The 26,500-nt window shown below is 39.3% G+C and overlaps 1 protein-coding gene across 2 annotated transcripts in view; it reads left to right on the top strand.

Moving 5' to 3' along the window:
* Positions 1-26,500, top strand: part of fhip1aa (FHF complex subunit HOOK interacting protein 1Aa) — a 79,425-nt gene that overhangs the window by 9,701 nt on the left and 43,224 nt on the right. Inside the window, exons 1-2 of one of the 2 annotated variants that reach the window (XM_061923008.2) lie at positions 11,786-11,910; positions 18,286-18,493. In XM_061923008.2, coding sequence (XP_061778992.2) covers positions 18,389-18,493 — 105 coding nt within the window. In that variant the 5' untranslated portion in view covers positions 11,786-11,910; positions 18,286-18,388. Of the gene's footprint in view, positions 1-11,785; positions 11,911-18,285; positions 18,494-26,500 lie in introns of those variants that run through there. The other variant, XM_061923009.2, reaches the window with a different exon arrangement.

Genomic DNA, 26,500 nt, shown 5'->3' with positions numbered 1-26,500 from the left:
TTCATTAACGTCCTCCCAGCGCGGTAACAACACACAACAACAGCGTCTACCGTAAAGCAGTTCGTCTGCCGTAAACAGCAATGTTGTGACACTTTTAAACAGGACAATACTGCCATCTACTGTACATGCATATGTGACCCACCCATAATGTGTCACATTTTTGTGTTGATTTATTTATTTTATTTTGTGCTTTGAATTCGTTTTTGGAGCTGTCATTACACATTTATCAGTATTCACATTGGTCAGTAGGGGGCAGTAGGGCGTTTCTTCCCAATTGAATGCTATCACCTGCAGACCGGAAGTGTCTTGTCATTCTGATGAGCGCGACCAGTCTGTGAACAATTGCAACGTCCTGTGTGCTTTTTCCTCCTGTATAACAGGTTAGTTTTGGTGAATCAACTCACTGAATAATATCCATGTGATCTTTTATAAGTTTAAGTACACATTCTGATGGTGGAGCCTAACTCTAAAGAGTTTGTGAGTTGTAGTTTGTATTTGTGAATGAATCCAGTGCACAGCTGCAGTAATCAATACAAAAAGGCGACGTGAGTGCGCAATGTTTATATAGGAACTTCTGATCCTAATTCAGACTCCCAAATTAGAGCTCCCGTTTTCTTATTGATTTTATAACGTACGTATATTTGTATAATGTGTGTGTTCTGAAATAGTGACAGAGAATAGAACAAGGATGGACAATTCAACCCTTAACTCAACAATGAGTAGATGAGTGGTATGTGTGTGTGTATATGTGTAAATAAATGAACACCGAAATTCAAGTATTTATTTTATTTATATATACAGGTAAAAGCCAGTAAATTAGAATATTTTGAAAAACTTGATTTATTTCAGTAATTGCATTCAAAAGGTGTAACTTGTACATTATATTTATTCATTGCACACAGACTGATGCATTCAAATGTTTATTTCATTTAATTTTGATGATTTGAAGTGGCAACAAATGAAAATCCAAAATTCCGTGTGTCACAAAATTAGAATATTACTTAAGGCTAATACAAAAAAGGGATTTTTAGAAATGTTGGCCAACTGAAAAGTATGAAAATGAAAAATATGAGCATGTACAATACTCAATACTTGGTTGGAGCTCCTTTTGCCTCAATTACTGCGTTAATGCGGCGTGGCATGGAGTCGATGAGTTTCTGGCACTGCTCAGGTGTTATGAGAGCCCAGGTTGCTCTGATAGTGGCCTTCAACTCTTCTGCGTTTCTGGGTCTGGCATTCTGCATCTTCCTTTTCACAATACCCCACAGATTTTCTATGGGGCTAAGGTCAGGGGAATTGGCGGGCCAATTTAGAACAGAAATACCATGGTCCGTAAACCAGGCACGGGTAGATTTTGCGCTGTGTGCAGGCGCCAAGTCCTGTTGGAACTTGAAATCTCCATCTCCATAGAGCAGGTCAGCAGCAGGAAGCATGAAGTGCTCTAAAACTTGCTGGTAGACGGCTGCGTTGACCCTGGATCTCAGGAAACAGAGTGGACCGACACCAGCAGATGACATGGCACCCCAAACCATCACTGATGGTGGAAACTTTACACTAGACTTCAGGCAACGTGGATCCTGTGCCTCTCCTGTCTTCCTCCAGACTCTGGGACCTCGATTTCCAAAGGAAATGCAAAATTTGCATGGTTGGGTGATGGTTTGGGGTGCCATGTCATCTGCTGGTGTCGGTCCACTCTGTTTCCTGAGATCCAGGGTCAACGCAGCCGTCTACCAGCAAGTTTTAGAGCACTTCATGCTTCCTGCTGCTGACCTGCTCTATGGAGATGGAGATTTCAAGTTCCAACAGGACAGTTGGCCAACATTTCTAAAAATCCCTTTTTTGTATTAGCCTTAAGTAATATTCTAATTTTGTGACACACGGAATTTTGGATTTTCATTTGTTGCCACTTCAAATCATCAAAATTAAATGAAATAAACATTTGAATGCATCAGTCTGTGTGCAATGAATAAATATAATGTACAAGTTACACCTTTTGAATGCAATTACTGAAATAAATCAAGTTTTTCAAAAATATTCTAATTTACTGGCTTTTACCTGTATATATATATATATATATATATATATATATAGCTAGAATTCACTGAAAGTCAAGTATTTCTTATATATATATATCTTAACCACGCCCCCAACCACGCCCCCCGCCCCACCCCCGACCACGCTCCCCACCCCCTGAAATCTCGGAGGTCTCAAGGTTGGCAAGTATGCCTATATGTGAGTCAAGGCAGGTGGCCAAATACTTTTGGCAATATAGTGTATATTCCTCTGAAAGCTTCCGACAGGTGAACTAATGACATGCGTGCGGTAAGAGAAGTAGGGCATGAGAAGCTGCAGAGTCAGTTTGACTTCAGCCTCTCCCTTTTCAAACATTGTAACTAAACCTGCTTCAACTGCTTTTTTTTTTAATTTACAATTTCTCCCACGTTGCTGACGCCATCATAAACAATCACACATGTGTGGCACAAGTGTCGAAGTAATAGCAACACCACCGAAACAGGCTCTTTTTAAAAAAAAAATTTTTTTTGATCAAGGCTGAATTTTTATGAGGGAGGAAGACGTCATGCAAAAAGGATGATAAGATCCCCCCCAGACAGACGCTTATTGTTCGTATTGACACGGCTGATGTCATCGCACCCACATCGTGTTTTTAGCAGCTTCAAAGAGCTCCACACTAGAAAATAGTGGCGATAGTGCATGTAATGCTGTTGGTGTCTTGATGGCTCTTTGGCCAGTCTAGTGGTTGACATAGTTGACTTGGTTTTTGACTCTGCCTAGTCGGTGCAAATTCCTTTGAGCGCACATGCAAATGGGATTTACAGTTGAAGATATTAATGATTAGCTAAGTAGATAACACATTGCAGGGCTGGCTAATAATAAATTGTAACATTATGTCTTGGTTGACAAGACTCTCTGGGGCGGTACGTCTGGATTGGCAGACCGGGGGTGGTGGTTCCTCTCTTTAAGAAGGGGAACCGGAGGGTGTGTTCTAACTATCGTGGGATCACACTCCTCAGCCTTCCCGGTAAGGTCTATTCAGGTGTACTGGAGAGGAGGCTACGCCGGATAGTCCAACCTCGGATTCAGGAGGAACAGTGTGGTTTTCGTCCTGGTCGTGGAACTGTGGACCGGCTCTATACTCTCGGCAGGGTCCTTGAGGGTGCATGGGAGTTTGCCCAATCAGTCTACCGTATTTTCCGCACCATAAGCCGCCCTGGGTTATAAGCCGCGCCTTCAATGAACGGCATATTTCAAAACTTTGTCCACCTATAAGCCGCCCCGTGTTATAAGCCGCATCTAACTGCGCTAAAGGAATGTCAAAAAAACAGTCAAATAGGTCAGTCAAACTTTAATAATATATTAAAAACCAGCGTGATGTGGGCGCGCATGGAGTCGTATATCAACATGGACGGAGCTGCGTGAAAAAAGCCACCCGGCCTCTTCGCGTAAACTTCCCTTAACCGCTCGCTCATCTTTTCTTCATCCATCCATCCCTTCGAGTTAGCTTTTATGATGACGCCGGCTGGAAAGGTCTCTTTTGGCTAGGTCTTCCTTTTGAATATCACCATGGGTGGAAGTTTCTGGCCATTAGCATGGCAAGCTAGAACCACAGTGAAGGATGACTTCTCATTCCCTGTGGTGCGAATATTCACCGTACGTGCTCCCGTTGTATCCACAGTGCGGTTCACAGGAATATCAAAAGTCAGTGGAACCTCGTCCATGTTGATAATGTTCTCTGGCCAGATCTTTTTTTCAGCTATCTTGTTTTTACAATATGCACGGAAAGTAGCCAGCTTTTCTTGAAAGTCTTTAGGCAGTTGCTGTGAAATAGTAGTCCGTGTGCGGATGGAGAGATTGCGTCTTTTCATGAACCGGAAACCTGTCGCTTAGTAGGAGCCATTTTGTGGTCTTTACAGATGTAAACACACAAAGGAAATGAAACGTAATATCCGCGCGCTTCTTCTTCTTCTACGGGGGCGGGTGGTTGCTTACAGTAGAAGAAGAAGCGCTTCCTCTTCTATGGGGGCGGGTGCTTACCTTGGCGGTTGCTTGCCGTAGAAGAAGAAGCGCTTCCTCTTCTACGGGGAAAAAAGATGGCGGCTGTTTACCGTAGTTGCGAGACCTAAACTTTATGAAAATGAATCTTAATATTAATCCATATATAAAGCGCACCGGGTTATAAGCCGCACTGTCAGCTTTTGAGTAAATTTGTGGTTTTTGGGTGCGGCTAATAGTGCGGAAAATACGGTACATGTGTTTTGTGGACTTGGAGAAGGCATTCGACCGTGTCCCTCGGGTAGTCCTGTGGGGAATGCTCAGAGAGTATGGGGTATCGGACTGTCTGATTGTGGCGGTCCGCTCCCTGTATGATCAGTGTCAGAGCTTGGTCGGCATTGCCGGCAGTAAGTCGGACACGTTTCCAGTGAGGGTTGGACTCCGCCAAGGCTGCCCTTTGTCACCCATTCTGTTCTGAACTTTTATGGACAGAATTTCTAGGCGCAGTCAAGGCGTTGAGGAGATCTGGTTTGGTTGCTGAAGGATTAGGTCTCTGCTATTTGCAGATGATGTGGTCCTGATGGCTTCATCTGGCCAGGATCTTCAGCTCTCGCTGGATCGGTTCGCAGCCGAGTGTGAAGCGACTGGGATGAGAATCAGCACCTCCAAGTCCGAGTCCATGGTTCTCGCCCGGAAAAGGGTGGAGTGCCATCTCCGGGTTGGGGAGGAGATCTTGCCCCAAGTGGAGGAGTTCAAGTACCTCGGAGTCTTGTTCACGAGTGAGGGAAGAGTGGATGGTGAGATCGACAGGCGGATCGGTGCGGCGTCTTCAGTAATGCGGACGCTGTATCGATCCGTTGTGGTGAAGAAGGAGCTGAGCCGGAAGGCAAAGCTCTCAATTTACCGGTCGATCTACGTTCCCATCCTCACCTATGGTCATGAGCTTTGGGTTATGACCGAAAGGACAAGATCACGGGTACAAGCGGCCCAAATGAGTTTCCTCCGCCGGGTGGCGGGGCTCTCCCTTAGAGATAGGGTGAGAAGCTCTGCCATCCGGGGGGAGCTCAAAGTAAAGCCGCTGCTCCTCCACATGGAGAGGAGCCAGATGAGGTGGTTCGGGCATCTGGTCAGGATGCCACCCGAACGCCTCCCTAGGGAGGTGTTTAGGGCACGTCCGACCGGTAGGAGGCCGCGGGGAAGACCCAGGACACGTTGGGAAGACTATGTCTCCCGGCTGGCCTGGGAACGCCTCGGGGTCCCACAGGAAGAGCTGGACGAAGTGGCTGGGGAGAGGGAAGTCTGGGCTTCCCTGCTTAGGCTGCTGCCCCCGCGACCCGACCTCGGATAAGCGGAAGAAGATGGATGGATGGATGGAACATTATGCCTTTAAAAAATGGGTTTTGCGCGGTGGCGGGCCGTGCGTTTCCCACCTAGGCCTTTAGTGATGTCCCACTTCAATGATGACCTCTCAAAATACCATCATTGATGTCAGCACATGACCTTTGCTGCTGAAATACTATACAGGAACACATTTACTGAGCATTGAAACACATCAACAGTGTACAAAACGGGTTATTTTCTGGTGCATTTTAAAATTCAATAAGTGAAGTGAATTATAATAATAATAATAATAACTGGGATTTATATAGCGCTTTTCTAAGTACCCAAAGTCGCTTTACATGTAGAACCCATCAATCATTCACACCTGGTGGTGGTAAGCTACTTTCATAGCCACAGCTGCCCTGGGGTAGACTGACGGTCTATATAATTATATTTATATAGCGCTTTTCTCTAGTGACTCAAAGCGCTTTACATAGTGAAAGCCAATATCTGAGTTACATTTAAACCTTGTGTAATGTTCATATTGTTGTTACTCAGCCAGCGTTTGTGGGTCTGATTTACCCGTTGCATTTTGTGCCTTTTAATGCCTCACAATCAAACACTTTTATGTTAAAATACCAGGGGTGTAACGGTACACAAACATTTCGGTTCGGTACGTACCTCGGTTTAGAGGTCACGGTTCGGTTCATTTTCGGTACAGTAAGAAAACAACAAAATATACATTTTTGGGTTATTTATTTACCAAATTTGCAAAATCTTCCACCAAAAATATTTTTCTTAGTGTAATATTTGATGTGAAGTAATGGGAACCTTGGATAGGTCAATAATTCATAATAACATTGATTTTGATTCAATATTATGTTTTGAGCAATGACAGTTTGAAAGAAAAAAAAAACAGCTTTGTTTTATTAGTCAACATTGCAACTTTTTCTAAATGACATTTAACCTTTAAGCTTTTTTATTTGTTATGTTTTTGTTTATTTTAATAGTATTTTTAGAATGGGCCTTTAAAACATTAGCTGTGGGCCGCAAAATGGCCTCCGGGGCACACTTTTGACACCCCTGCTATAGATAATAAAAAATTAAATGTGATAAATCTATGGATAAAAAGCAGAGCCTGGCGACGCATGCGCGTTTATCATAACTCTCTCTCTCTCTCTCTGTCTCTGCCCCTCCCTCACAATTTGTTTTGTTTTTAACCCCTTCTTAACCCTGAACGTACATTGAAAATACACGCAACCCTAACACAAAATGCCGGACATTTGAGGCATTTAAGAAACTCCGCCCTGACAGCTCCGCAAAAGAGGACATGTCCGGTGAAAAGAGGACGTATGGTCAGTCTATCCTAGCCCGTTAGCTGCTAGCATGCCGTGTGTTGTGCCTCGGTGTGCATTGTTTACACAACGTGCGTTACGCTACTTAATATGTCCGTGTGGAAACTCGTTCGGTACACCTCCGAACCGAACCGGAACCCCCGTACCGAAACGGTTCAATACAAATACACGTACCGTTACACCCCTATACAATACTGAACAGATGTTTACCTTATCCCAATAAACATCTGTTCAGTATTTTAACATCAAAGTGTTTGATTGTGAGGCATTAAAAGCCACAAAATGCAACGGGTCCATCAGACCCACAAACGCCTGCGGTTCCCACACAAGGTTGCAACATTGTTTGTCAACATTGTCTGCTCTCATTTTCTCGCACATTTGACCCTCTGATGTTCTGTGTACCTACACAGAACGTCAATTTCCACACTTCTGTTAGCCATGGGTCCAGTGGACCCGGACATCTTATATGTAACATAAATGTGTATGGTGTGTGGTCATTAAATATGTATTCTGATATATGTTCTTCACAGAAAATGAGCCAAAGTCAGTGAGTCTCAGTTTGAAAAATTAATTAATTGTATAATTTTTTCTTTTAATAAAAAATGAAAACGGGTCCCACAGACCCGAACACCACACAAGGGTTAAAGCAGTGTGGGTGGCACTGAGGGCAGGTGGGTAAAGTGTCTTGCCCAAGGACACAACGGCAGTGACTGGGATGGCGGAAGCGGGAATCGAACCTGGAACCCTCAAGTTGCCAGCACGGTAACTGTACCAACCGAGCTATACCGCTTCGCATCAGCAATTAAAAGATATCTTGTGTTGTACTGTCGAAATGAAAATTGCTAAAAAACATATTAAATGTGACAAAATAAAGGAATAAAATATTTGAACTCACCATTTGTAGCACCCATTGGACGCCGTATGAGCCAGTTTTACCGCTCGTAGTCGCTGGATTCCAGTGGAAGTGGCAGCTGAGCTAGATTCTGGGGTTGGCCAACATGGTCTCACAAGATGTACTCTCTCAGCTGCAGCCTATTTCACTTTTTTTTGAATACACACAAAATATGCAATATTTACCCTCAAAATATTTCAAAGTGGAATATTTGATGTGAAGTAAATAGGTCAATAATTCATAACAGATTTTGATTCATTATTTTTTTTTTTTTTTAGCAATTAGTTAAAAAATCCCACTAAAAGCCTCAGAGATCCAAAAGTGTTAAAAATAATATTTTTGTTTTACTTTAAACCCTTAAATCTGCAGATCAACTTCAGATGTATTTGTTGATTATAAGTTTATATTTGTTTGATTTATTCAGTTTTTGTCATACAAAACTTTTTTTTTTATTACACACAAAATATGCAATATTTACCCCCAAAATATTTCAATGTGGAATATTTGATGTGAAGTAAATAGGTCAATAATTCATAACATAGATTTTGATTCATTATTATTTTTTGAGCAATAACAGCTTTAAAAAAAAAAGGCTTTGTGTTATTAGAGTCAACATTGTAACTTTTTCCTGTTACATTTCACCTGTTTGCTCTTTTATTACACTTTTTATATTTTTTTCCCCCCATAATAGTATTTTTAGAATATTAGCTGTGAATGAAGCGATAATGTCAGGCTGAAAGTGAGCTTTAAAGAAGTGTGTTTTCCTCCCTGCTGTGTTGTCCTTCAGTGGCTCCACGTGTAGCTTTAAATATTTCAGCAGCTTTTGTTGCCTCCGTCGGCCGGTGTGTGTGTCGCCATGGCTACCATGTATGTGAATGGAGATATTTAGTCCGTGGAGAACATTACGGGCGTGTCTCGCCATCAGCTATTTGCAAAGGCCACACCTGTGAGAGTGGCAGAAATGTGAGGAGAAAACCTCCCTTGGGGGAAACTTTTCTTTTCAATCTTTGCTTCGCTGCTCTCGGCCTGGACTTGTTTGTTTTTCTTCTTTGACTTGTTGGCAGCTACACTGGAAAACGACTTGCATTCTGTGGGAGTGCGAGTACATACATGGAATTGTGTAAAAGACTCAAAACTGTCATTAATGTCGAGGCAAACCTAATTGATTTGAGTGTTAAAAATTACATACATGTGTCCGTTAGGATTTCTAAAGACACTAAATTGTCTTTGAAGTGTACAAACACGTTTGTTTGGTGCTTGAAGACTCACATTTTTACTGAATATTTGGTTTAGGGTTAGGGTTAGGGTGGGTTAGGGTTAGGGTGGGTTAGGGTTAGGGTTAGGGTGGGTTAGGGTTAGGGTGGGTTAGGGTAGGTTTAGGGTTAGGGTTAGGGTGTTTGGTGCTTGAAGACTCACATTTGTACTGAATATTTGCTTTAGTGTCGTCAATTCTGTTTGTTGATGAGTGAAGGATCTTTGATGTTGGGGAACATCCATCCATTCATTTTCTACCGCAGTTTTATTCATGAAAACATACCAAAATACAATATGTATGTGCATTTACAGTATGCAACACATACAGGTTGTCAAAAAGGGTACTATACTCTGTTTGAAAAGTACCAGTTCCCGGGCATTGTGACATTGCTGGGTATACGAGCAGAGGAGCATGTTCGGCAGCGCGCACACACTGAGTGCTGTCGGAGGCAGATATTTACATATATCCGAATTTAAGTGTTACTTCTTTTTATTTCATAATCATATTACAAAACAGCTAGTGTTTTTCTTCCAATTGTGGTCTTTTGGTTGTCTGCAACACTGTGTGCTTAACCTTGAATGCGGAATGTTATAAAGAGAGATAATGGGCATTTGTTTTGGCTAGAGAGACATGACTGCCAGGGACTTAAGAGGGGAGAGGGTTTTTTTCGGAGGGGCAGACCATTTTAGCGAAGCGATTGAATGTTCTATGCTGGACTGGTCTCAATGTATATATGCAAAGCTTTGCAAATATATTACAAAATACCTATTCAGCTTTAAGTGTCGTAAAGAGCTTGGGAGCGACTTGTGACTTGAATTCCCTGGGAGGAACAACTGGTCCGAAACGCAACAGTACTTACAAGCAGACACAGTGTGTAGACAGAAAAGGGAGAATGGACGCATTTTTGGTGTAAAAAGTAAAGATAAAGGTGAAGTTATAACACTGAAACACCCTGAGGAAGAGGTGATTTAAACATGGCTAGCTAGTTAGCGGCTAACACCCGTCTGCAGTCTTTTAGCTACTTCTAAATCACTAATCCTCGCCTCCATGGCGACAAAGTAAGTTTCTTACAAATATCATTATCACTGGAGGACGAGGAATAGCTAAACATGCTTCACTACACATCGTAGGAGGATACAATAGCTTACCGCCGTCACAATGTAAACAAACGCCATGGGTGGATCTACACCTGACATCCACTGTAATGATACCAAGTACAGGAGCGTATATAGTCGACACTACTATGATTACATCGATATTTTTTATCGTCACAAAATCCATCCATCCATCCATTTGCTACTGCTTATTCCCTTCGGGGTCACGGGGGGCGCTGGAGCCTATCTCAGCTACAATCGGGCGGAAGGCGGGGTACACCCTGGACAAGTCGCCACCTCATCACAAAATCTTAAAAAAAAATTCATATTATGTTTATAAACAAACTCAGAAAACTGTGCGGCTGCGTTGACCCTGGATCTCAGGAAACAGAGTGGACCGACACCAGCAGATGACATGGCACCCCAAACCATCACCCAACCATGCAAATTTTGCATTTCCTTTGGAAATCGAGGTCCCAGAGTCTGGAGGAAGACAGGAGAGGCACAGGATCCACGTTGCCTGAAGTCTAGTGTAAAGTTTCCACCATCAGTGATGGTTTGGGGTGCCATGTCATCTGCTGGTGTCGGTCCACTCTGTTTCCTGAGATCCAGGGTCAACGCAGCCGTCTACCAGCAAGTTTTAGAGCACTTCATGATTCCTGCTGCTGACCTGCTCTATGGAGATGGAGATTTCAAGTTCCAACAGGACTTAGCGCCTGCACACAGCGCAAAATCTACCCGTGCCTGGTTTACGGACCATGGTATTTCTGTTCTAAATTGGCCCGCCAACTCCCCTAACCTTAGCCCCATAGAAAATCTGTGGGGTATTGTGAAAAGGAAGATGCAGAATGCCAGACCCAAAAACGCAGAAGAGTTGAAGGCCACTATCAGAGCAACCTGGGCTCTCATAACACCTGAGCAGTGCCAGAAACTCATCGACTCCATGCCACGCCGCATTAACGCAGTAATTGAGGCAAAAGGAGCTCCAACCAAGTATTGAGTATTGTACATGCTCATATTTTTCATTTTCATACTTTTCAGTTGGCCAACATTTCTAAAAATCCCTTTTTTGTATTAGCCTTAAGTAATATTCTAATTTTGTGACACACGGAATTTTGGATTTTCATTTGTTGCCACTTCAAATCATCAAAATTAAATGAAATAAACATTTGAATGCATCAGTCTGTGTGCAATGAATAAATATAATGTACAAGTTACACCTTTTGAATGCAATTACTGAAATAAATCAAGTTTTTCAAAGTATTCTAATTTACTGGCTTTTACCTGTATATATATATATGTATGAAATACCTGACTTGGTGAATTCTAGCTGTCAATATACTCCTCCCTCTTAACCACGCCCCGCCCCACCCGACCACGCCCCCCAGCCCCAACCCCCACCTCCCGAAATTGGAGGTCTCAAGGTTGGCAAGTATGCGACTTATACTCCGAAATAAACGGTATTAAGAATACATCCACATGTATTTGGTGGGCTGACATACGACAGGCAGTGCGTGCTGAGCAGCCGTCAGTGTGTTATTTCCAAGGACGCGTCATGTGACCGTATGACACAATTCCCACGATGCACGGCGTGGCAGCTGTAGCCCCTCCCCCCTCCCTTGTCACATCCCCACTCTAATTGGACGGGACAATGGTCTCATCCCGCCAGGCGGGAATGTTGAAGGCACCCAACTTCCTTCAAGGAGCGCGAGGAGCGCTGACGTGTGATTGGTGGAAGGCTCCGCCTCTCGCCTGCCCCATGTGGAAGTAGTTGCTGTCATGGTTATATTTACTGTGGACTTTCTCTCACCCTCCCTCCCTTCTTGGAGTCTCCTCCTCCGTCCATGTGCTTGTGGGAGCTGCTTACTCACGTCCAGTCACTTCCCAACAAGCCTCTCCTCCCCACACGCACGCTAAAAGCCTTCTTTTTCTGTCTTCAATGTAGCATGAGGACGTCCCGCGTCTGAAGATGCTCCAGCAAAGGTAAGAATATTTGCCCTGACTTGCATTCCTTGGCAGGAATGTCTCCTCTAACTCAAAGCAGATGTTTCAGCAAGTTAACAACGCTGAAGAAGGGAGTCGCTACTGAGTTGACCTCCCAAGTGGATATAATACACTTTGTCTGTCATTAAATCCACTAAGTGTGGAGTGTTTTGTCCTCAAGTCCACTTGAAACATGCATCTCCGACAGCCATCAGACTGTATAATGCATATGTTCCTTTTGACTGTACATTTATAATGTATTCACATGTGAATAATGCTGTATAATAGACTGTATTTATATTATTTACATGTGAATAATGCTGCATAATAGACTGTATTTATATTATTCACATGTGAATAATGCTGTATAATAGACTGTATTTATATTATTCACATGTGAATAATGCCGTATAATAGACTATATTTATATTATTCACATGTGAATAATGCTGGAAAATATACTATATTTACATTATTCACATGTGAATAATGCTGTATAATAGACTGTATTTATATTATTCACGTGTGAATAATGCTTTATAATAGAATGTATTTATGTTATTCACATGTGAATAATGCTGCATAATAGGCTGTATTTATATTATTTACATGTGAATAATGCTGTATAATAGACTGTATTTATATTATTCACATGTGAATAATGCTGTATAATAGACTGTATTTATATTATTCACATGTGAATAATGCTGTATAATAGACTGTATTTATGTTATTCACATGTGAATAATGCTGTATAATAGACTGTACTTATATTATTCACATGTGAATAATGCTGTATAATAGACTGTATTTATATTATTCACATGTGAATAATGCTGTATAATAGACTGTATTTATGTTATTCACATGTGAATAATGCTGTATAATAGACTGTATTTATATTATTCACATGTGAATAATGCTGTATAATAATCATTGGTACTTTAACTTTAACTTTAACTTTAATAGACTGTATTTATATTATTCACATGTGAATAATGCTGGAAAATATACTATATTTACATTATTCACATGTGAATAATGCTGTAAAATAGACTGTATTTATATTATTCACATGTGAATAATGCTGTATAATTGACTGTATTTATATTATTCACATGTGAATAATGCTGTATAATAGACTGTATTTATGTTATTCACATGTGAATAATGCTGTATAACAGACTGTATTTATATTATTCACATGTGAATAATGCTGTAAAATAGACTGTATTTATATTATTCACATGTGAATAATGCTGTATAATAGACTGTATTTATATTATTCACATGTGAATAATGCTGTATAATAGACTGTATTTATATTATTCACATGTGAATAATGCTGTATAATAGACTGTATTTATATTATTCACATGTGAATAATGCTGTATAATAGACTATTTATATTATTCACATGTGAACAATGCTGTATAATAGACTGTATTTATATTATTCACATGTGAACAATGCTGTATAATAGACTGTATTTATATTATTCACATGTGAATAATATAAATACAGTCTATTATACAGCATTATTCACATTTGAATAATGCCGTATAATAGACTATATTTATATTATTCACATGTGAATAATGCTGTATAATAGACTGTATTTATATTATTCACATGTGAATAATGCCGTATAATAGACTATATTTATATTATTCACATGTGAATAATGCTGGAAAATATACTATATTTACATTATTCACATGTGAATAATGCTGTATAATAGACTGTATTTATATTATTCACATGTGAATAATGCTGTATAATAGACTGTATTTATGTTATTCACATGTGAATAATGCTGCATAATAGACTGTATTTATATTATTCACATGTGAATAATGCTGTATAATAGACTGTATTTATATTATTCACATGTGAATAATGCTGCATAATAGACTGTATTTATATTATTCACATGTGAATAATGCTGTATAATAGACTGTATTTATATTATTCACATGTGAATAATGCTGTATAATAGACTGTATTTATATTATTCACATGTGAATAATGCTGTATAATAGACTGTATTTATATTATTCACATGTGAATAATGCTGTATAATAGACTGTATTTATATTATTCACATGTGAATAATGCTGTATAATAGACTGTATTTATGTTATTCACATGTGAATAATGCTGGAAAATATACTATATTTACATTATTCACATGTGAATAATGCTGTAAAATAGACTGTATTTATATTATTCACATGTGAATAATGCTGTATAATTGACTGTATTTATATTATTCACATGTGAATAATGCTGTATAATAGACTGTATTTATGTTATTCACATGTGAATAATGCTGTATAACAGACTGTATTTATATTATTCACATGTGAATAATGCTGTAAAATAGACTGTATTTATGTTATTCACATGTGAATAATGCTGTATAATAGACTGTATTTATGTTATTCACATGTGAATAATGCTGTATAATAGACTGTATTTATATTATTTACATGTGAATAATGCTGTATAATAGACTGTATTTATATTACTCACATGTGAATAATGCTGTATAATAGACTGTATTTATGTTATTCACATGTGAATAATGCTGTATAATAGACTGTACTTATATTATTCACATGTGAATAATGCTGTATAATAGACTGTATTTATATTATTCACATGTGAATAATGCTGTATAATAGACTGTATTTATGTTATTCACATGTGAATAATGCTGTATAATAGACTGTATTTATATTATTCACATGTGAATAATGCTGTATAATAGACTGTGTTTATATTATTCACATGTGAATAATATAAATACAGTCTATTATACAGCATTATTCACATTTGAATAATGCCGTATAATAGACTATATTTATATTATTCACATGTGAATAATGCTGTATAATAGACTGTATTTATATTATTCACATGTGAATAATGCTGTATAATAGACTGTATTTATATTATTCACATGTGAATAATGCTGTATAATAGACTGTATTTATATTATTCACATGTGAATAATGCTGTATAATAGACTGTATTTATATTATTCACATGTGAATAATGCTGCATAATAGACTGTATTTATATTATTTACATGTGAATAATGCTGTATAATAGACTGTATTTATATTATTCACATGTGAATAATGCTGTATAATAGACTGTATTTATATTATTCACATGTGAATAATGCTGCATAATAGACTGTATTTATATTATTCACATGTGAATAATGCTGTATAATAGACTGTATTTATATTATTCACATGTGAATAATGCTGTATAATAGACTGTATTTATATTATTCACATGTGAATAATGCTGTATAATAGACTGTATTTATATTATTCACATGTGAATATTGCTGTATAATAGACTGTATTTATGTTATTCATATGTGAATATTGCTGTATAATAGACTGTATTTATATTATTCACATGTGAACAATGCTGTATAATAGACTGTATTTATATTATTCACATGTGAATAATTCTGTATAATAGACTATATTATTCACATGTGAACAATGCTGTATAATAGACTGTATTTATATTATTCACATGTGAATAATATAAATACAGTCTATTATACAGCATTATTCACATTTGAATAATGCCGTATAATAGACTATATTTATATTATTCACATGTGAATAATGCTGGAAAATATACTATATTTACATTATTCACATGTGAATAATGCTGTATAATAGACTATATTTATATTATTCACATGTGAATAATGCTGTATAATAGACTATATTTATATTATTCACATGTGAATAATGCTGTATAATAGACTGTATGTATATTATTCACATGTGAATAATGCTGTATAATAGACTGTATTTATATTATTCACATGTGAATAATGCTGTATAATAGACTGTATTTATATTATTCACATGTGAATAATGCTGTATAATAGACTGTATTTATATTATTCACATGTGAATAATGCTGCATAATAGACTGTATTTATATTATTCACATGTGAATAATGCTGTATAATAGACTGTATTTATATTATTCACATGTGAATAATGCTGCATAATAGACTGTATTTATATTATTCACATGTGAATAATGCTGTATAATAGACTGTATTTATATTATTCACATGTGAATAATGCTGTATAATAGACTGTATTTATATTATTCACATGTGAATAATGCTGTATAATAGACTGTATTTATGTTATTCACATGTGAATAATGCTGTATAATAGACTGTATTTATATTATTCACATGTGAATAATGCTGCATAATAGACTGTATTTATATTATTCACATGTGAATAATGCTGTATAATAGACTGTATTTATATTATTCACATGTGAACAATGCTGTATAATAGACTGTATTTATATTATTCACATGTGAATAATATAAATACAGTCTATTATACAGCATTATTCACATTTGAATAATGCTGTATAATAGACTGTATTTATATTATTCACATGTGAATAATGCTGCATAATAGACTGTATTTATATTATTCACATGTGAATAATGCTGTATAATAGACTGTATTTATATTATTCACATGTGAATAATGCTGTATAATAGACTGTATTTATGTTATTCACATGTGAATAATGCTGCATAATAGACTGTATTTATATTATTCACAAGTGAATAATGCTGTATAATAGACTGTATTTATATTATTCACATGTGAATAATGCTGTAAAATAGACTGTATTTATATTATTCACATGTAAAAAATACCTCAGTGTTTGTTGTCTATTGTGAGCGAATTGTGGTGCTGAATTTCCCCCAGGGATCAATAAAGTACATAGTGGATCTAACATAATAGAGAGAGTCCAGTCCATAGTGGATCTAACATAATAGTGAGAGTCCAGTCCATAGTGGATCTAACATAATAGTGGGAGTCCAGTCCATAGTGGATCTAACATAATAGTGTGAGAGTCCAGTCCATAGTGGATCGAACATAATATTGTGAGAGTCCAGTCCATAGTGGATCTAACATAATAGTGAGAGTCCAGTCCATAGTGGATCTAACATAATAGTGAGAGTCCAGTCCATAGTGGATCTAACATAATAGTGAGAGTCCAGTCCATAGTGGATCTAACATAATAGTGAGAGAGTCCAGTCCATAGTGGATCTAACATAATAGTGAGAGAGTCCAGTCCATAGTGGATCTAACATAATAGTGTGAGAGTCCAGTCCAAAGTGGATCTAACATAATAGTGAGAGTCCAGTCCATAGTGGATCTAACATAATAGTGAGAGAGTCCAGTCCATAGTGGATCTAACATAATAGTGAGAGAGTCCAGTCCATAGTGGATCTAACATAATAGTGAGAGAGTCCAGTCCATAGTGGATCGAACACAATATTGTGAGAGTCCAGTCCATAGTGGATCTAACATAATAGTGAGAGAGTCCAGTCCATAGTGGATCGAACACAATATTGTGAGAGTCCAGTCCATAGTGGATCTAACATAATAGTGAGAGAGTCCAGTCCATAGTGGACCGAACACAATATTGTGAGAGTCCAGTCCATAGTGGATCTAACATAATAGTGAGAGTTCAGTCCATAGTGGATCTAACATAATAGTGTAAGAGTCCAGTCCATAGTGGATCTAACATAATAGTGAGAGTCCAGTCCATAGTGGATCTAACATAATAGTGAGAGTCCAGTCCATAGTGGATCTAACATAATAGTGAGAGTCCAGTCCATAGTGGATCTAACATAATAGTGAGAGAGTCCAGTCCATAGTGGATCTTACATAATAGTGAGAGAGTCCAGTCCATAGTGGATCTAACATAATAGTGAGAGAGTCCAGTCCATAGTGGATCTAACATAATAGTGAGAGTCCAGTCCATAGTGGATCTAACATAATAGTGTGAGAGTCCTGTCCATAGTGGATCTAAAGTAATAATTGTATGAAAAAAAAGGCCTTGAGTTTGACTCCTGTGGTAGTGTGTAGTTCCTCGTAACTGGTTAGTTACTTTATTTGTGTAGAGTACTGGGTCGTCTAGTCGTGAGTTATGTCATGTTGCCTCGGATGGCTCCAGAAGGTTCTTAGTGTTGTCACAGCAAAGCAAAAGTCCTGCTCCAGCCCACTAGTCCACTAGTCCAACCACAACAAGTGTCCAAATATAGACACCTTGCCAATTTCCAAAAAAGTTTTGGAAAACTTGGGCGTAGTGTGAGCTCCACTCACAACTATTTGACAGTTGGCTCTCAAGTCATGTGACCTCACTGGATATTGTCCCTGCATGCCTCGCATAGCTGCAGCGCGGCCATGCAGCAGGGAGGGGTGAACTATGCACAATGTTTCTGGAGATGTGGCTTTTTTTCTCTCCCTCAGACCTCTGAACCGGTGTGTTTCCCCGCCCTTACAGGTCTTGTGTGGCTAGGCTGTCTCCCGTGGTTACGCTCGCACCCACTCAGCAGTCATGGACGCTTGTGACATGGTGAAAGCCACATGAGAGCCCGCCCGCCGCGATGGCTTCCATGGTTGCCAACGGAAACCAAGATGGGCAGTCTCTGGTGCTGCAAGGCGTGGACCCGGAGACCTGCATGATTGTCTTCAAGAACCACTGGGCTCAGGTAAATGTCACTCACTGCCCCCCCCCTACTGGTGAAGTCTGCAATAACACCTCCTTAAAACAACACCCGTAAAAAGCACTTTACATTGAGTAAACAACCTCAAAGTGCTACAGTGTATAAAAAATAAATCAAATAAAAAATAAAAAGATAATAAAAAATAAAAAAAAATAAAAACTAGAACAGCCAAATAGCTAAAACTAGTATGCATATATCTAAAAAAAAAGGCTTTTTTTAAAAAAAAAGAAGGGTTTTTAAGCCTTTATTAAAAGCATCCACAGTCTGTGGTGCCCTCAGGTGGTCAGGGAGAGCGTTCCACAGACTCCTCCACTCTCTTGGTAGTTTTCCTCCATCAACCCCACTACAATATAATAGAAAAAAAAAAAAATTGGTATAAATTTTGTGTGACTGCTGAAGACCCAAATCCGATTTGAAATGCTAACAAATTAGCAGGACGGCGAGATAGCGTCAAGTAACAAAAGAATATGAGCAAAATGAGCTAACAAAAAGCTAGCATGCTAACAGCACTATGCTAACATTCTAACAATAGCATGCTTACGGTTAACAGGAGTGAAATACCAAAATAGATGACACTGAGGCGTAAATTAGCTAAAAAAGATAGCATTCTGATAGCGTCAAGTAACAAAAAAATATGAGCAAAAGGAGCTAACAAAAAGCTAGCGTGCTAACATTTTAACAATAGTAGGCTTACGGTTAACAGGAGTGAAATACCAAAATACATGACACTGAGGCGTAAATTAGCTAAAAAAGATAGCATTCTAACTAATATGCTAGATAGCATATTAGATAGTAACCCCCCCCCCCCCCCCCCCCCCGGGTTACCCACATATGCGGTCCTCTCCAAGGTTTCTCATAGTCATTCACATCGACGTCCCACTGGGGTGAGTTTTTCCTTGCCCTTATGTGGGCTTTGTACCGAGGATGTCGTTGTGGCTTGTGCAGCCCTTTGAGACACTTGTGATTTAGGGCTATATAAATAAAGATTGATTGATTGATTGATTGATAGCGTCAAGTAACAAAAAATATGAGCAAAATGAGCTAAAAAAAGCTAGCGTGCTAACAGTACTATGCTAACATTCTAACAATAGCAGGCTTACGGTTAACAGGAGTGAAATACCAAAATAGATGACACTGAGGCGTAAATTAGCTAAAAAAGATAGCATTCTGCTAGATAGCGTCAAGTAACAAAAAAATATGAGCAAAAGGAGCTAACAAAAAGCTAGCGTGCTAACAGTACTATGCTAACATTCTAACAATAGCAGGCTTACGGTTAACAGGAGTGAAATACCAAAATAGATGACACTGAGGCGTAAATTAGCTAAAAAAGATAGCATTCTAACTAATATGCTAGATAGCGTCAAGCAACAAAAAAATATGAGCAAAATGAGCTAACAAAAAGCTAGCGTGCTAACAGTACTATGCTAACATTCTAACAATAGCAGGCTTACGGTTAACAGGAGTGAAATACCAAAATAGATGACACTGAGGCGTAAATTAGCTAAAAAAGATAGCATTCTGATAGCGTCAAGTAACAAAAAAATATGAGCAAAATGAGCTAACAAAAAGCTAGCGTGCTAACAGTACCATGCTAACATTCTAACAATAGCAGGCTTACGGTTAACAGGAGTGAAATACCAAAATAGATGACACTGAGGCGTAAATTAGCTAAAGAAGATAGCATTCTAACTAATATGCTAGATAGCGTCAAGTAACAAAAAAAAATGAGCAAAATGAGCTAACAAAAAGCTAGCATGCTAACAGTACTATGCTAACATTCTAACAATAGCAGGCTTACGGTTAACAGGAGTGAAATACCAAAATAGATGACACTGAGGCGTAAATTAGCTAAAAAAGATAGCATTCTAACTAATATGCTAGATAGCGTCAAGTAACAAAAAAATATGAGCAAAATGAGCTAACAAAAAGCTAGCGTGCTAACAGTATTATGCTAACATTCTAACAATAGCATGCTTACGGTTAAGAGGAGTGAAATACCAAAATAGATGACACTGAGGCGTAAATTAGCTAAAAAAGATAGTATTCTGCTAGATAGCGTCAAGTAACAAAAAATATGAGCAAAATGAGCTAACAAAAAGCTGGCGTGCTAACAGTACTATGCTAACATTCTAACAATAGCAGGCTTACAGTTAACAGGAGTGAAATACCAAAATAGATGACACTGAGGCGTAAATTAGCTAAAAAAGATAGCATTCTAACTGTAATATGCTAGATAGCGTCAAGTAACAAAAAAATATGAGCAAAATGAGCTAACAAAAAGCTAGCGTGCTAACAGTACTATGCTAGCATTATAACAATAGCAGGCTTACGGTTAACAGGAGTGAAATACCAAAATAGATGACACTGAGGCGTAAATTAGCTAAAAAAGATAGCATTCTGATAGCGTCATGTAACAAAAAAATATGAGCAAAATGAGCTAACAAAAAGCTAGCGTGCAAACAGTACCATGCTAACATTCTAACAATAGCAGGCTTACGGTTAACAGGAGTGAAATACCAAAATAGATGACACTGAGGCGTAAATTAGCTAAAAAAAGATAGCATTCTAACTGTAATATGCTAGATAGCGTCAAGTAACAAAAAAATATAAGCAAAAGGAGCTAACAAAAAGCTGGCGTGCTAACAGTACTATGCTAACATTCTAACAATAGCAGGCTTACGGTTAACAGGAGTGAAATACCAAAATAGATGACACTGAGGCGTAAATTAGCTAAAAAAAGATAGCATTCTGATAGCGTCAAGTAACAAAAAAATATGAGCAAAATGAGCTAACAAAAAGCTGGCGTGCAAACAGTACTATGCTAACATTCTAACAATAGCAGGCTTACGGTTAACAGGAGTGAAATACCAAAATAGATGACACTGAGGCGTAAATTAGCTAAAAAAAATAGCATTCTGATAGCGTCAAGTAACAAAAAAATATGAGCAAAATGAGCTAACAAAAAGCTGGCGTGCTAACAGTACTATGCTAACATTCTAACAATAGCATGCTTACGGTTAACAGGAGTGAAATACCAAAATAGATGACACTGAGGCGTAAATTAGCTAAAAAAGATAGCATTCTAACTGTAATATGCTAGATAGCGTCAAGCAACAAAAAAATATGAGCAAAATGAGCTAACAAAAAGCTAGCGTGCTAACAGTACTATGCTAACATTCTAACAATAGCATGCTTACGGTTAACAGGAGTGAAATACCAAAACAGATGACACTGAGGCGTAAATTAGCTAAAAAAGATAGCCTTCTATAGATAGCGTCAAGTAACAGAAAAATATGAGCAAAATGAGCTAACAAAAAGCTGGCGTGCTAACAGTACTATGCTAACATTCTAACAATAGCAGGCTTACGGTTAACAGGAGTGAAATACCAAAATAGATGACACTGAGGCGTAAATTAGCTGAAAAAAGCTAACATTCTAACTGTAATATGCTAGATAGCGTCAAGAAACAAAAAAATATGAGCAAAATGAGCTAACAAAAAGCTAGCGTGCTAACAGTACTATGCTAACATTCTAACAATAGCATGCTTACGGTTAACAGGAGTGAAATACCAAAATAGATGACACTGAGGCGTAAATTAGCTAAAAAAGATAGCATTCTGATAGCGTCAAGTAACAAAAAAATATGAGCAAAATGAGCTAACAAAAAGCTGGCGTGCTAACAGTACTATGCTAACATTCTAACAATAGCAGGCTTACGGTTAACAGGAGTGAAATACCAAAATAGATGACACTGAGGCGTAAATTAGCTAAAAAAGATAGCATTCTAACTAACATGCTAGATAGCGTCAAGTAACAAAAAAATATGAGCAAAAGGAGCTAACAAAAAGCTAGCGTGCTAACAGTACTATGCTAACATTCTAACAATAGCAGGCTTACGGTTAACAGGAGTGAAATACCAAAATAGATGACACTGAGGCGTAAATTAGCTAAAAAAGATAGCATTCTAACTGTAATATGCTAGATAGCGTCAAGTAACAAAAAAATATGAGCAAAATGAGCTAACAAAAAACTAGCATGCTAACAGCACTATGCTAACATTCTAACAATAGCATGCTTACGGTTAACAGGAGTGAAATACCAAAATAGATGACACTGAGGCGTAAATTAGCTAAAAAAAATAACATTCTGCTAGATAGCGTCAAGTAACAAAAAAATATGAGCAAAATGAGCTAACAAAAAGCTAGCATGCTAACAGTACTATGCTAACATTCTAACAATAGCATGCTTACGGTTAACATGAGTGAAATACCAAAATAGATGACACTGAGGCGTAAATTAGCTAAAAAAAAAAAGCATGCTAACTGTAATGTGCGTCAAGTACCAAAATATATTATGTGTACTCGAAAAATGTGATTAAAATGCCAGGATGCTAACGTTAGCATGTATCAAGTACCAAAATATGAATGAGGCGTAGACATACAACATTCGATTAGACAGGTATCTTTGTGAAGTAACAATATTTGATGCTTAGGTGTTTAATTAGCAAAAAAAAAGCTAGCCTGCTAATATTAGAATGCTAACGATTGTGCCATGAGCCGCTAAAAAATTAGCTACAAATGGATGTTATATGTGTCAAGTACCAAAATATATTACTCTCAGATGTGTATTTGATGCATGCTAATATTAGAATGCTAACAATTGTGCCATTGTTAAAACATTTGCATGCTGATGTTAGCATGTTAAAAGGCTAACTGTAACATGTGTCAAGTACCAAAATATATTAGTCTGAGGTTTCCATCCATCCATCCATCTTCTTCCGCTTATCCGAGGTCGGGTCGCGGGGGCAGCAGCCTAAGCAGGGAAGCCCAGACTTCCCTCTCCCCAGCCACTTCGTCCAGCTCTTCCTGTGGGACCCCAAGGCGTTCCCAGGCCAGCCGGGAGACATAGTCTTCCCAACGTGTCCTGGGTCTTCCCCGCGGCCTCCTACCGGTCGGACGTGCCCTAAACACCTCCCTAGGGAGGCGTTCGGGTGGCATCCTGACCAGATGCCCGAACCACCTCATCTGGCTCCTCTCCATGTGGAGGAGCAGCGGCTTTACTTTGAGCTCCTCCCGGATGGCAGAGCTTCTCACCCTATCTCTAAGGGAGAGCCCCGCCACCCGGCGGAGGAAACTCATTTGGGCCGCTTGTACCCGTGATCTTGTCCTTTCGGTCATAACCCAAAGCTCATGACCATAGGTGAGGATGGGAACGTAGATCGACCGGTAAATTGAGAGCTTTGCCTTCCGGCTCAGCTCCTTCTTCACCACAACGGATCGATACAGCGTCCGCATTACTGAAGACGCCGCACCGATCCGCCTGTCGATCTCACGATCCACTCTTCCCTCACTCGTGAACAAGATTCCGAGGTACTTGAACTCCTCCACTTGGGGCAAGATCTCCTCCCCTTTTCCGGGCGAGAACCATGGACTCGGACTTGGAGGTGCTGATTCTCATCCCAGTCGCTTCACACTCGGCTGCGAACCGATCCAGTGAGAGCTGAAGATCCTGGCCAGATGAAGCCATCAGGACCACATCATCTGCAAAAAGCAGAGACCTAATCCTGCAGCCACCAAACCAGATCCCCTCAACGCCTTGACTGCGCCTAGAAATTCTGTCCATAAAAGTTCAGAACAGAATGGGTGACAAAGGGCAGCCTTGGCGGAGTCCAACCCTCACTGGAAACGGGTCCGACTTACTGCCGGCAATGCGGACCAAGCTCTGGCACTGATCGTACAGGGAGCGGACCGCCACAATCAGACAGTCCGATACCCCATACTCTCCGAGCACTCCCCACAGGACTTCCCGAGGGACACGGTCGAATGCCTTCTCCAAGTCCACAAAACACATGTAGACTGGTTGGGCAAACTCCCATGCACCCTCAAGGACCCTGCCCAGAGGATAGAGCTGGTCCACAGTTCCACGACCAGGACAAAAACCACACTGTTCCTCCTGAATCCGAGGTTCGACTATCCGGCGTAGCCTCCTCTCCAGTACACCTGAATAGACCTTACCGGGAAGGCTGAGGAGTGTGATCCCACGATAGTTAGAGCACACCCTCCGGTTACCCTTCTTAAAGAGAGGAACCACCACCCCGGTCTGCCAATCCAGAGGTACCGCCCCCGATGTCCACGCGATGCTGCAGAGTCTTGTCAACCAAGACAGCCCCACAGCATCCAGAGCCTTAAGGAACTCCGGGCGGATCTCATCTACCCCTGGGGCCTTGCCACCGAGGAGCTTTTTAACTACCTCAGCAACCTCAGCCCCAGAAATAGGAGAGCCCACCACAGACTCTCCAGTCTGAGGTTTGTACCTAACAAATATGTTTAAAATGGTAGGATGCTAACGTTACCATACATCAAGTACGGAAATATGACTGAGGTGCAGACTTAATGAATTAGCTTTAAAAAAAAAAAAAAAAAAGCTAGCATGCTAACATGTATCATTCATGAAGTCACAAAATATTTGACGCTGAGGTGCATACCAGCAAAATTAGCTATTAGTATGCTAATATAATAATAACGATTGTGCCGCGGGCTGTTGAAAAATTAGCATGCTAATGTTAGCATGCTAAAAATGCTAACCGTAACATGCCTCAAGTACCAAAATATATTACTTTAAGGTGTGTACGTGAAAAATGTGTTTAAAATGCGAGGATGCTAACGTTCAAATGCATCAAGTACTAAACTATGACTGAGATGTAGTAATATTTGACAAATTAGTCAATTAGCAAAAAAGCTGACATGCTAATATTAGCATGCTAACGATTGTGCTGCTAAAAAATGCGCTGCAGGCCACACTCTGGACAGCCCTGTTCTAGGCCTTCTAGTGGTGTTTCTCTCACATGGCTGACAGAAAGAAGGTTACTAATTGTGAGGTAGGGTCAAGTATCACTCCTCCGTCATTGAGGCGAGGCCCCCTCGCAAAATATTTGTTGCCACGGTGACAGGAGAAAGTGCTCTCGGCAACGCTAACGTGCACCGCGGCCGTCTTGCCAGTGGAATCTTGGCAGGGTCTCCCCTTCCCTTGGGACAGTTAGACCACCACACCCACTGACTTTTTGGGTGGAAAGGGTGTGGCTTGTACATGTAAAGTAGGAAACATACTGTAGGTTCTTAACCTTGTACACTAACTTTGTACTCAACATAACACAAAACCATGGCAACACAACAACTAGATCCATCGTGGATCTAACATAATAGTGTGAGAGTCCAGTCCATTGTGGATCTAACATAATAGTGTGAGAGTCCAGTCCATTGTGGATCTAACATAATAGTGTGAGAGTCCAGTCCATTGTGGATCTAACATAATAGTGAGAGTCCAGTCCATCGTGGATCTAACATAATAGTGTGAGAGTCCAGTCCATTGTGGATCTAACATAATAGTGTGAGAGTCCAGTCCATTGTGGATCTAACATAATAGTGAAAGTCCAGTCCATAGTGGATCTACCATAATAGTGAGAGTCCAGTCCATAGTGGATCTAACATAATAGTGAGTGTCCAGTCCATAGTGGATCTAACAAAATAGTGAGAGTCCAGTCCATAGTGGATCTAACATAATAGTGAGAGAGTCCAGTCTATAGTGGATCTAACATAATAGTGAGTCCAGTCCATAGTGGATCGAACATAATAGTGAGAGTCCAGTTAATAGTGAGAGTTCAGTCCATAGTGGATCTAACATAATAGTGAGAGTCCAGTCCATAGTGGATCTAACATAATAGTGTGAGAGTCCAGTCCATAGTGGAGCTAACATAATAGTGTGAGAGTCCAGTCCATAGTGGATCTAACATAATAGTGAGAGTCCAGTCCATAGTGGATCTAACATAATAGTGTGAGTCCAGTCCATAGTGGATCTAACATAATAGTGAGAGTCCAGTCCATAGTGGATCTAACATAATAGTGAGAGTCCAGTCCATAGTGGATCTAACATAATAGTGAGAGTCCAGTCCATAGTGGATCTAACATAATAGTGAAAGTCCAGTCCATAGTGGAT

The sequence above is a fragment of the Nerophis lumbriciformis genome, linkage group LG27, assembly GCF_033978685.3.
Source record: "Nerophis lumbriciformis linkage group LG27, RoL_Nlum_v2.1, whole genome shotgun sequence".
In the NCBI taxonomy this organism is placed as follows: Eukaryota; Metazoa; Chordata; class Actinopteri; order Syngnathiformes; family Syngnathidae; genus Nerophis; species Nerophis lumbriciformis.
The sequence above is the reverse complement of the archived record's forward strand: the minus strand, read 5'-3'. Positions and strand labels throughout refer to the sequence as shown.